General features: G+C 40.6%; 2 protein-coding genes across 6 annotated transcripts in view; one reads left to right on the forward strand and one right to left on the reverse strand.

Annotated features, from left to right (window-relative positions):
- macrod1 (mono-ADP ribosylhydrolase 1) overlaps nt 1-13,319 on the forward strand; it is a 181,108-nt gene that overhangs the window by 26,687 nt on the left and 141,102 nt on the right. The gene's annotated exons all lie outside the window — the stretch shown is intronic.
- Nucleotides 1,017-13,319, reverse strand: part of flrt1b (fibronectin leucine rich transmembrane protein 1b) — a 54,786-nt gene continuing 42,483 nt past the window's right edge. For 2 of the 3 annotated variants that reach the window (XM_032554724.1, XM_032554725.1), the window contains exons 2-3: nt 11,792-12,756; nt 1,017-7,054 (exon numbers count right to left, since the gene is read on the reverse strand). In XM_032554724.1, coding sequence (XP_032410615.1) covers nt 4,848-7,034 — 2,187 coding nt within the window. In that variant the 5' untranslated portion in view covers nt 7,035-7,054; nt 11,792-12,756 and the 3' untranslated portion in view covers nt 1,017-4,847. The remainder of the gene's footprint in view (nt 7,055-11,791; nt 12,757-13,319) is intronic. The other variant, XM_032554726.1, reaches the window with a different exon arrangement.

Raw genomic sequence — 13,319 nt, forward strand, 5'->3', positions numbered from 1 at the left:
CACGGTGGTGCAGAAAACACAAAGTTAAACCTGCTCTCCTGCACATCAGCGGCCCAATTTGTCAAAAGCAAAGAGGCGACACACGGAGAATGAAATAGATTTAAAAAGAAAACAGTGAAACGTGACACATTGCTGTTGTGCTTCAGCAGCAGTCTTTCTCCCAGATTAATTATTTTAAGAAAAGTGATGTGTTAGTAGATGCAACTTAATGGAAGACTCCCCCTTTGATCCCATTTGTGGCAGCGTGAGATTAAATTTCAGACTGAAGCGACGGGCACGCCTGTCTCTGGGTGTGCATCTTATTCTTCGGGTGTAATGCCAGTTAGAATAATTAAGGTGGAGGGCCTTAGGATCAATAATGGACTTTGACAGTAAAATCAAAAAGGCCTGCATAGTGACTGATGAGATCTCAGGCCTTTGTTAAGAGCAAAGAGAGTAATGTGCAGTGAGCTTCAAACACAGAAGTATAATAATCACACATCCTTCAATCTGTCGTATAATTCAGCTCTTAAACACGAAGCAATCTCTTCATGCTTTCTGCATGTTTCCTTCTCAAACGCCCATCACAAGCAGTAAGTCAAAGATGGACACTTATACACTCTTGTGTTCGTTATATTGATCCATGCTTACACAAGCATTAGCACTCACTTAGAATGAGAGACATGTCTTCACCCAAACATAGCAGAGCAGCGCTCTCACACGCAGCCTCGCTTCTTTAAAACATAAAACACGCATGCAAACTTAAATAAGTGCGTGGCTTCACTCCGGTCTGTCGGGTTCCTCCAAATTGAATCATAAAGCAGCTGATGTATTCATCCAGTGTGTGTGATTTAACAAGGTTTGCAGCGTCTCGTCGTAAATCATATTAATAATCTCAGTCTACCATTGAATTTTCTTTTTTGTGTGTCTTTTTAAGCCACCATGGTGCTTTTTTTTGGTATGTTCTTCCTTTTGCTGTTACTTTCATGATCCACCCAATTCATACAAACACACACACACAGAAGACACAGAAAACCGGTTTTCCTCTCACAAGTCTTTATTCATCCGCGTAGAAAAAAGACGACAGATCAATAAATGAAAAAGCATTTTGCACTCGGTTTTGTCTATACATAAGTGTTTTCATTATCACATCTGAGGATATTTTTAAAGGAAAGATTTTCTAGAAAGAATGAATGGTAGCTTTACTGTTCTTTCAAAAATTGATTTTAAGAAAAAAAAAATACAGATATAAAGAAACTAAAAAATACACACCAGAGCTCCTTGATTATCATCGGTACACAGCAACACAGGAAGGAAAATCAGAAGAGTACAACCAAAAGAAAGAAGGAACGGGTTTCAACACTTAAAGGCTGTATCTAAGTTTCTCCTTTCTCCCTCTCTATCCTCCCTTCTCTTTCATCTGGAAATCTGGCTGTTTAAAAATGATTTTCCATCAAAGTTCCTCCTGCATTTGGGTCTGTTGGTGGGCTCAGTGAGAGGCAGTCAGAGAGAAGGGGCTGCTTTCCTGTGGACGTGTTGGTGTTGAGATGCACAGTGAAGCGGTCGGGCTGTTAACAGATCCTCTATGCTTATCTAAGGCCATAAAACTGGACATCCTGAGTCAACAAATGTTTCTCTGCCAACACTTTATCAGCTCATCTTAAATAATTTAGGTTAACAAAACTGTCTGATTTTCAGTGCTTTCACTTAATAAAAAAATACAAGTTAAAATGGATTCGGCAATTAATCGCAGAATTAATTGAGGCTGCAATTTTAGATAATCCAAATCGTATAGTAATGTCTTCCCATTTTATGTGAAATGTAAAGTTGAAACAAGACATTTGCATACATATACTGTATACAAAGACACACCCGTTTTCCCTCAGTTTTTAGGTCAGTTAGGAAAACCCCAGTTATTCATACGGTATTTGCTAAATGTCTTCATAAATCTTCAACGCTGGATCCAATTTTCAGAGACCTGAAGGTGCTACATTCATCTGTTTAAACAAATATATTTAAGTGTAAACATCAGGGGAATGCCCTATCACAATGACTTTCAAGACGGAGATGGGTTCTGTTTCCCAGAGTCCTATAGTGACATGGGAAACAGAACTAGAATTAGAAAAAGAAAATTAAAAAGAGGCCTTAAAAACTCTCATTATTCTGGAATTTATTAAATATGAAATAACTTTGGCATCACTAACTGACCTGAAACAGAGAAATCTTCAAATGATTTACTGTGAGAGAAGTTTGTGTCTTTATTTATGAATTCTATGTAAATGTCTGGTTTACAGAAACCTGAAGTTATTGTTAGCTTCCTAAGTTTGGGACTTGGACAATCATATTGTGTTTTTAATTAAAAATGAACTCCATTGTTTTAAAAACTCTATTTTATATTTAGTGTTTGAACATATCTAAGATCACATAAAAAAATCTGATAGGGTTGGTTTACTAGATCCATGGTTTTATAACTGGTGTCACTTTAGTTGCCTTTCGAGACACTCATAGAAATTTGTTGACATCAACTATTAAAAAGTGTGAAGTGAAGAGTTTGAAGGCCCAAACAGCCCATAAAACTGTTCAAGATCATTGATCTATAATGAAATACTACATAAAAAGAGAAGTTGGGAATGTCTAAAGAGTCGACAAAAAGTGAAAGTGGCCACTTATGCTGCACTTAATTTACTTATGAAGTCTGAACTTGCATCTGGAGAAGGCCTCAAGCCCAATACATCCATGATCCATGTTTGAGCTGCAAGTCAGAAAACCATTAGGCTATACCAATTGTTCTCAGTGTCCTTACTAATTACTTTTGGCAGTATAAGCTTACAACTATGTAGGCATTTTGTCCATTCAAACACTATTAAATAATATTTAATAGTTTAACTCCTCACTCTAACTTCCTTATGGCAGCCATATTGGATTTTGACATTAGGGATGGTGAGAAACTTCAGTTTTTCCCTTTTTGAATTCTGTCTTCAGGGGATCTTTGTGTTTATTTTTCCAACATGGATTGTGGACATTTTTAATTCACACATGCAATGCTAATATGTTTATTTTTCCTTTTTCTTGTGAGAAACACAACAAACTGAAAAAGTCCTACTTTGTTATGATGTCTCCACAACATTTTGAAAATGTGCTTTTTTAAAAATGAATGTCCCATGGTACTTGATCATCCAAAAATACTGTGGTTTTTGTATGATCAACCAGGCTGTAGGAGAACACATTAATATCAGAATGCAAAATCACATTTAATATAATAGATATTGTTTTATTAGTATGTTCCCCCTCTTTATTTTTCCTGAATCACAATAACAGAAAGAAAACAAACGTCTTTAATCAACCCCAAGCTTCATAATGTGAGTAATAAGAGCTCCGTCATTATAATTTCCTTCACAAAAATGATCTGCTGCTCCAAGTTATTGCCAAATAAAAAAAAGTTTGGCCTTACTCTTGAAGATAAATGGGTTACTATTATAAGATGCATGATTAGTTTCTTTCATTACTGTGTGAAAGATAATTTAATAATAAGACCAAGCCGAATTAAAAACTGGGTTCATGCTGTTCTTCTTAATTCAGAGTATTTTTTTTGTCTTGTTTGCTTGGAGATTATTTTGCCTTTTGTTTTTCTTTTCTCTTTTCGCTTTGTTTTATTTATTGGAATGTGCTTCGCTCTATAAATCAAACAAAGTTCAATCAAGTTTTTGACAGAATCATGCAGTCTTTTATCACTCATGTTTGTTGGAAGCAGTGGCCACGCTGCGGGCAAAATTATATCCTTTTTTAAGATGAAGAAGTCACATTATTCCAGTTGTCAGCCCTCTTCCCCTCGATCTTCTTTTCCTTTTGTCCTCTTTTTCGCCTCCTGCCGCTTCATTGGTCACACGCCCTTTTTTAACTTAACTCCTGTGTCTTTCTTCTCCTTCCTTGCTTTCTGCCATAAGCAAGCCACCTCTCAGAGAGACTACATCCCCCCCAACCAAACAGCACCCTTCTCTTTTTCCCCTTGTCGTCTTTTATCTTCTTTTCCTCCATCCACCCATCTATCCATCAACTCCTCACACACACTCTCCCCCCTTTATTTCCCACTCATTAGTCTACCCATGCTGTGGTTTGTGTCTCCCGTCTCTGTCAGAGCTGTTATCACTGCTGTCAGCTCCTTTGGCGAGAACAAAGTCGTCCTCTGCTCACAGCACCACAAAAGACACGAGAGGAATGAAAGGAAAAGAGCTTCAGCTCCAAAAAAAGGAAAACAAAACTAAAAAGGAGGTGGAAAGATGGAAAAATTAAAAGGCGGTTGGGGGAGTAAACCAGAGGAAAGAAGGGAGCAAGGAACACATCTTTTCATGTCAGCCATGATGCATTGTCATCTGTGGGTTATAACAACCATTGATTTCTCCTTTCTGTCACCCGTTTTATCTATACAGCACAGAGCTTACAGTTAGAAGGAAGATATGAGCGCTATCTCTATACACATCAAGTGCCTTTTCCTCATATTATAAATATATCTCCTGCTAAATCAGCTAAGCCTAGTATATCAACCTCAAATAATTTACCATGTATTATTATGAGCTGAGAAGAGCAGTAGGTTTGAAAGACACTGAGATATCCAAAAGAGGAAACATAACCATTTAGAACAATAAGCAGTGCCGAGAGAAGAGCCTACTGTATTTTGTAGGATACAGCAGAAGAGTATAGTGGGACTCTTACTTCTGTTGCTTATTAACATTGTCCCATCATCATCATCATCTACTTAGCAAACCAATCAGAATTGAACCATCAGAGGCACAGAGGGTACTTTGGAAACCAAGGGCAAAATGCCACCAGCCAACAGGGCTCTGGTAGCTCAGGGAGTGTGCCCTGCGTCATCACGTGTAGGCATAGTCTATGTCAGGGATGCCACCCTCTCTGTAGCCACGGTTGGTGCCATAAGTGACATGATGGTGGCTGGCTTGGCTGAGGATAGTGCCATTGAGACTGCCAGCTCCATGGCTGCTCCGGTAGGTCCCATTAGCTTGGGAGGAAGAGGAGGAGGAGGAAGGGAAAATGGTGTGGATGTATGTAACATCCTCCAGCTTAGGCTGCAGGGACTGATGGGCCATAGCTGTCATCTGAAAGCCTGCAGGAGGAGCCCTGATTTCCAGGATGGAAGTGTCTTTCTTGGTGCCTGACTCTACGTAGTCATCGTAATGCTTCCCACCCCGGCCTCTGCTGTATGAACCCGAGTCCCCAGACATGTAACCTGATCTCTGTCCATACCAGCAGAAGATGGCAAAGATTAGAAGCAAACTCACTAATGCTGTGGCACCTCCTATAATTCCAGCTAGTGGCAGAGCTGTTAGCTCAGAGTCCTGTCCCTCTTTGTCTGCACCGTCCCCTCCAGAGCTTACATCTCCAGTCTCTATCTGAGCACAGGCTGGAGCTGAGTCTTTACTGTCTATGTCCATGCTGCCAGCTCGAGATGAGCCCATGCTGGATCCCCCAAAGGAGGCCTCCTGTCGCAGTGGCAGAAGGCAGATGAGGTAACGGGAACGTGGAGTGAGCTGGTTAAGGAGGTACTGCCTCTTCTCTCCAGCAACCAAAGTCTCTGTCATTGAGCCCAGAGCTACACTGCTTCCCATTCTTAGCCATGACAAGCGGAAGGAGGGTGCTGGCTGTGGGTACAGCCAACTCACAAGGACACTGTCTGAAGAGAGAGGTTTAACAGTCAACTCAAAGGCCTCTCCAGATACTTGTCCACCTTCCCCTGGAGGCAGGGGCATAATGAGACCTGGCCACTTAGGTCGCAGAGTGAAGAGAGAACCTTGTGTGGGGACCAATAGAGGGGCAGTTGTGGTGGTCCAATGAGGGACTACTTGACCCTCTCCAACATCATCTTCACCTCCTCCATCATTTTCGACTGGGTTCACCACTTCTCCAGGACTAGAGCCTGCTGGGGGGCCTTCACATTGCTCCATTAGTGATGTTAGATCTCTGAGCGACTGGCCCCGTACAGACTCTGGCCCCTGACAGACTAGGCCTCTGACTGTCACTGCTGACCCACGGCCATGCAGCCAGGAATGAAGCCAGCGAAGGTTGCAGCCACAGTTCCAGGGGTTTCCTCGGAGCAGCAGTAACTCCAGGCTTTCGGTGTCTCTCAGAATCCCTCGAGGCAGACTGGTCAGATTGTTTCCTGACAGGTCCAACCTTTGTAGACGCTTCATCCCATCCAGCGTTGCCCTCGGAATATGGGTCATCCCGTTGTCTTGCAAGTGTAGTCGTATCAGGTGAGCTGAAGGCAGGTTGACTGGCGGTGACTGTAGAGCATTCCTGACCAGTGACAACTCCGTCAGGTTAGATAAACGAGAGAAGGTATCGTCTGCAATCCGTGTGTTGGCCAGCAGGTTTCCGTCCAGGACCAGACGTCGCAGGGAGGAGAGACCGCGGAAGGCATGCGTTGGGATGGTGCTGATCCTGTTGTCATCCAGTCGCAGCTCTTCCAGTGATGCGGGAAGGCCTGCTGGGATGCTCGACAGGTGATTCCGAGACAGAAACAGCAGTCGTAGCCTTGGAGTCCCAGAAAAAGCTCGATCCTGGATGCTAACTGTTGATATTGAGTTATCATCCAGGTGTAAACGTTCTAGTAATGGTAACTTGGCCAAAGCTGATCGCGGTAACGTTCGTATATTATTATCCTGCAAATGAAGCTCCTTTAGGGATGGAGGAAGGTGTATCGGAAACTCATCCAGCTGGTTGGCGTATAGGTATATCACTCGTATAGAAGTGCTGCGTTCCAGTGACTGTGGCAGCCCGGCGTTGCTCAGCCGGTTGCTCTGCAAGTAGAGGATAGCAGCCGTTAATGGCAACGGAGGGATTATGCTCAGGCCACGGTCGTTGCAGTAGACAAAGCCCTCATCACAGCGACACACGGAGGGACAAACAATTCCCTCATCTCCCTCGCCTGTCTCCATGGCAATTGCAGCTGCCGCCAGCTCCAGCACTTCAGCCAATAAAGTGAGGACCAGGAGTAGGAGAAAGAGCCAATCGCGGAGCTCAGCAAGACTTTCGGCTGCCATGTTGGTGAAAGGTTCCTGACCTGAAGAGAAGGAAAAGCTATATTAACACAAGGATAGGTCAATCATTCTAAAGCCAAAGGGGTACTGACATATTACATTCAAATAAAATAAAAAAAACCCGACAGTTGAAGTGATTTCTGAGATGCTCAGTTTTCAATTCCCACCTGCTGGCTAAAAGTGAGGCCTTTTATTTCAAGAGTTGAAAAGAGTTGGGAATAGAATAGTCAGGCACCCTGAAGAGAAACTGTCCAGTTCTATATGGGTCAGAGCATCCAACCAGAAGACAAAGTGACATTTAGATCCAGTGAGTTCAACGAGGGGTGGGTTGACCGGCGATAAAGATCACAAGAATCGGAGAAAGCAAAGAGACAATAGAAATGGAGAAAATTGGACAGTGACAGTTGAAATGGGGGGGAAATAAGTGAAGAGGGCTTTATTTTCTGAGGTTAACAGAACTGGAGCGCGTGACACAAAAATGAAATGGAGGATAGATCGGGGAGACGGAGATTAGATTAATTGGCTGCGGTGCAGTTGATGGATCTGAAAACAACACAAGTATCAAAGTTGCTGTGACAGTGTTAGCTCTGACCCTGGCAGAAAAGGAGGATAACTCAACAGAGAAACATTAATTTCACAGATTTTTGAAGGTTTACTCTGATGCATAATGTGTCTGTTTGAGGTCATGACAATTTTGTGAACTGTGAACACAAATTAATAGCCATACTGAGCACTAAGTGCACGTAATGTGCAGTCTTTAAATTCTACGACATGCATAATAATGCACGTTTTCATCAAGAGGTTATTGTTTGTAAATTTTCCAGACGCACTCTCAAGTGTGTCTGGAAACCTTTTTTCATTCATAGAAATATTTTTAAAGCATTCTTAAAAACTGCTGTCTCACTTACAGATGTAAAACACAAACCCCCCCAACAAAATTCAGTTCTTAGAGAGAAAAAGCTTTCCAAATTAATCTGGTCTTATCTGACGGACTACCTCTTATCCCTGTTAATGGCAACAATAACCATCACTATTTGTTTAAATTTGTCTTCTACATTTATTTATTTTTGTTTAATTCTTTTACTTCTGGTCAAGGCGGAATATCTCAGTTAGATACAAGTCTAGGCCACTTCAGACTTCTATATTGTTCAGGTTTTTATTCTTTTTTTTTTTTTTAGCAGAGTTGGACTTGTCAGTGTGTTTTTGTCCTGCTGAATGGTCGCACATCATCTTCAAGATTTTCTGATATAGCAGGATTACGATTCCATTCTTTACAGCAAGTTGTCCAGGTCCTGAAGAAGGAAAGCTGTCTAAGACATCACTCTACTACCAATATGTGTGTTTAATGGTTTGGTGTTTGTTTCTTTTCCTTTGTAACACAAGACACACCTTTCAAAAAGTTGTTCTATTTGCTAGTGACTCCCTGAATATTTTCCCAAAGTTTTGCGGATTACCAAGATGTTTTCTGTGAAAGTGAGGTGGGCTGTGTGTGTGTTTTTTTTGTTTTGTTTTTAGTTTTGGTCTGCTGTAGTTTTGTTCTTGGAGCTGGTCAATGTTTTTGCCAGTGTCTTTCCTATTGAATCCTGAGCACTGACCTGACTAAATCACCTAGATCTAAAGCACTGCAGATCTAGGTGCAGATCTAAAGGCTTGCAGTGCTATAGATCTTGCTCTGGTTTATTTTGACCCCCTGGATGAGTCATAAATGCATTCTTGGAGTCATTTTGTTAGACTGGACTCTTCTACGCCTATAACCATAGGTTTGTTCCCCCCTGTTCCATGTTTCCTCTATCTGTTAGTAATTACTGCTACTGTGGTTTAATGGAACCTTAAACAGTTACTTTCTGGCTAGTGTGGTTATTATTATTTTTTTTATTACAAAGAGCCAATTATGTTTCCACTTAAATTAAATTTATTTATATAAGATTTGGATTAACTAAGGTTGTCTTTCATATATTCAAATTACTTCAATCTACAAGATTTAAAGTCCAGAAAACGCTGAAATAATTTTTCCTAGCACTGTATGTTTTTTGCTCAATATTTTGTTTCCCCACACCCAAAAAAAATCTTTAGATTGAAATTTAATAGCATAAATGTTTACAATCCAAGTAATATACCATTTCTGTTTTCCATTTCAGTGCAACTATATGTGCAATTGGAGCCATGTACAGTAACAAATTTGTTGAAATTACATTTTAAGCAATAACCCTTTTTGTCTTCAGCTAGCCTGAGGCTGGAAAATGTGCCCTGATGGGAAAGGGCTGACATGATTTGACAGCACATTTGATAAACAAATCCTCCAAAGGCAAGTTTTTTTTCTGCCCCCCACATGTGTGTTCGTGTGTGAACTCTGTGCTCGATGCAAAATTGCCCTTCGGCTGCAGTCAAAATCCATGCAAAGCAAACAAGAGATGGCGACAATAGAAGAAATGAAGAGGTTGGAAGGGGGTGAGGAGACAGATGGAGACTTGGACAGTCAGTCATGGGAGGAGAGGGGAAATGAGTTTCTGGCAGTGAAGACTGAAGTCGGTATCAGCTGAGTTCGCTGCAGAAAGAAGAATGGATCCAATCCCTGACTGGGTGTTGTTTTTTTCTGTTAGATAGGTGTAAAAATAGCTGTGTTTGGTACTTTTATATGCCTCTGTTGCATGTCTCTGTGAAAATGTGACAGAGATCTGTATCTACAACAACCAGCTCCTGTCTCTGCCTGACACAGTATTAGATACATCAGGGCGAAAAAGTGTCTGTGTCACAGAATTTGGCATTAACCCTGACTTCACTTTCTCTGTTCATAATCTTATTTTTAGCTCAAATCTTGGTTTGGAAGACAGAAAAAGTACAACAGATCTACACAGGCACATAAAGGGAGTGTAAAGGTAGGAGCTGAGACCAGATTGGGATGCTCTATGAATATCAACTAGCATATGTTTCAGTGCCACAACATCCCCACTTCCCTCTCATAAATATCCTCTTGGCACAAGCTTGTTTGTGTGTTTTCGCCCACATGCCAAGGTTTCCAATCGACATGTTGCTTTAATGATCCTCAGATTTTCTGTCCTACGCCGTCCCTTATTCGATCTCTTGCTGTCTCGTCTTTCTGCTTCTTTATCTTTTACACCATCTACCTCTCCCATCCGCACGCCTTCCCTTCATGACCTGTCATTATATCCACTTTAAGGTTTGTTTACAGAACTATCCTTGTCCTCTCTTCCACTGTCTCTATTTTCTTCTAATCCTCTTTTATCGTTTCCTCTCCAGTTGTTTGTTGATTCCTGCACACTGAGATTGGATCAATCAGAAGGGGGTTAGTCTCCCTGCCTACAACTCCTCAGCTCCTCTCCTCTCTTCCTTAGTAACAGAGATCTGGATGCAGCAGACTACCTCCTTTTCTTACTCCTACTCCCTCATTCTCTTTCTCACTCCTCATTCTCATCTTTACTGTAGAGATGGACTGATCAGAGATTCTGTGTCTCCAATTTTGCGAATTTTGACATTCAGAAACTGATTTTAGTTGATTCACCTTAAGAAATATAAATTAACCTTTCAAAGTATATTTTCTCTACTGTATGCATTTTTTCTAATTAAAGTGTCTGGAAAAAAATGCTTATCTAATATACTAATACAATAAAATCCTAAAGGTTAGGAATGGAAGTTTCTGTACAAATAAAACCAACTAAAGAGAACAGAATTTCTACTTTTTCATTTTACATGACAGATTATAGCGACTTAAGTCTTGTTTGTATCACCAGATACTATTTAAATTTTTGCAAGATCCATTCAAAGTAAACAAGTTGTGTCCAGCTTCAAATTTGAGCAGATTTACTGCCATATAGAGCTGTGAAAAAGTATAACAGCATTTCAAGGGGAAAAAACGTTACGTCTACAAACATGGTGATTGTAGTGTGATCTGTGGTGTTACTTTGTTTCCTCCAGTCTTGGACAATTTGCTGAAATTTATTATATCATGACTTCTGCTGTCGGGTCATCAGTTCCTTGCATCGAGTTTAAACAAACTTGTGTTTTGCAGCGTGTTAAAGATAAAAATTTCACAAAGTCAATCTTTAAATGCTTAAAAGCAAAATACCAAGAAAGTTAAAAAGGCTTGGGGTAGCCTAGTCAAAGTCCAGACCTAAATCCTACTGAGATGTGAAACAGGCTGTTGGTTCTAAAACCCTTTGATTTGGCTGAATTAAAACAAAGATCAAACAAAAATTTCTTCACTCTTTGCCAGCTATTGCAAACATTTCATGGCAGGTTTTACCATAAGGAGTGGAAAACCAGTTTTCACTTTGGGCTGGGTTGGTTTGGATATGTGTTTTGTAATAAATGAAATTTTCACTTAAAACCTGCATTTGTGCATTTAGTCAGGAAATCTTTTCACCAATACTGAAAAAGAGTTCCACACTGAAGACTGTTATCCGTGTAACTTGTTACAGTTTAGGTGTGGCGTGTTTAATAGTAGCAGAAAAGAGATCAATCATTGTTAGGGTTAGTAGATTGTATAATCAACCAGTTTCTTGGCGCACCTCAACTTTTTGACTTAATGTGTGCCGACCAACATGCCCCACAGTTAAAACAGGTTCTAGGAAAGGTCATCCTTGAAGCACTGAGCCTTTGTGTGTCTTTGTATTTTTTTTTCTTATAATGCAGCAGAAAACGACCCGTAGGTGTAGTGAATCTCAATGTGATGAAAGCACAGCGAAGACGTTTGTGTAAAAGGTCTGATCGACCCGGTGTGTGATTGCCGAGGGCTTTCTAACCTGCTCAGTCTCTGTGTCTTTCACGTCCGCCTGCAGCTTTGTTTTTCCTGTATCGGGGATTTGTGGAGAAGAGTATTATAGTGTCTGTGCGTGTGATTGAGGATGCTGCTTTGGATCTCTCTGTGTTAGCACAGTTTCACAGTCTTCTTTGAATCGCTCAGATGTGTAGCCTCTTTCCTTTGGGCTGTTGAATCTTCCTCAGCTTGGGTGAATGATGATAGGGATGATGATAGCCTGTTCTCCAGGGCTCCACAAGTAGCAATATCAGCATGGCTCAAAGCCGCCACAGCGTCCACATTTGTGTGTGTTGGGTGGGTGTTAGTCCTCCTGCCAAGCTTGTTCTCTCTTTCTGGTTATGGAGCTTTCAGGCCTGCCAACTTAATTCATCTTCATTGGGTGTCCAGAGGTTTAATTCTGAAACAAACCCTCCACACCCAAATGCTACAGTCGGGCAGACAGGCAGGCAGTCAGAAGATGGCTGGGAGCTTAAGGGTCCTTCTTGGAAGTCAAAAGCAATCCTGGATCCTCATGCAAGCACTAGGTCATGCTAAAATAGTACAGTGCCATGTCACACTCGCTTTGAAGAGGCAGGTTGTAATTTTAATTGATGCGCAGTGGGGAGAGAGATGAGAAGAAGCAGCAAATAGTCCTCAAAGGAGAAAATCTGATTTCTTGTTTAGGTTTTATAAGCACAATTATGATTATATAAATGTCACAGTTTGATGATAACAGTAGTTAAGATGTTAAGAGATGATGGACAGAGCTTCTTCTGCTGTCCCTCAGTTTAGTCCAACTATCCTCTTTAGTTTACACAAATCATCTGAAAATTCAGTGGATATTCACTTCTGTATTCAATCCACCTGGAGCAGCGCAGGTATGGAGCTTCAATGAAGAGTTCTGCTGCAGTTTCTTTAAAATCCTTCACGTTAGCAGATCAGCCGCTGGTTAGGATGGTTGCCAATCATCTGAAAAGACAGAGCAGATTGGAAAGAGATATTAGAATTCATGTGGAGAGCAAGGAAACGAGCCTGAAAAAATATTTATTTGTTTTATGTTTTACTAGTATTTTATTGCTGTTGTTATTTAGCTATGGATTTGTTTAATCCATTTATTTCAATAATAATATGATACTAATATTTTAAAACAATGGTAGTGTTTTAAATCAGAAATAACTATAACTTTGTAAATGTACCCCTACATTAAAAAGAAAATGAACTGTTCAACTTGATACAAACACAAACCAAAAACAAAAGCATGACTTCTTTGCCATTTATTTCTGATTTTTTCATATGAATTTATTAATTCAAATTCATGTCTTTGATAAGCTTCCCACACATAAGCTTAAGTCCCTGCTCTTGTTTCATTTTATGTTTGCCAGGTAAGAGAGTTTGTTTGATTATCCAGTCTTGTGTTATTTACACCAGCATTATTATTGTTCAAGCCCACCCAAGCTGACTTTGGGCCAGAGGTGAGGGCACAAGCAAGCATCAATGAAAGGTCTATCATTCAGCTACAGTCAATTAAATAT

Source organism: Xiphophorus hellerii, chromosome 23, assembly GCF_003331165.1.
Source record: "Xiphophorus hellerii strain 12219 chromosome 23, Xiphophorus_hellerii-4.1, whole genome shotgun sequence".
Lineage (NCBI taxonomy): Eukaryota > Metazoa > Chordata > Actinopteri > Cyprinodontiformes > Poeciliidae > Xiphophorus > Xiphophorus hellerii.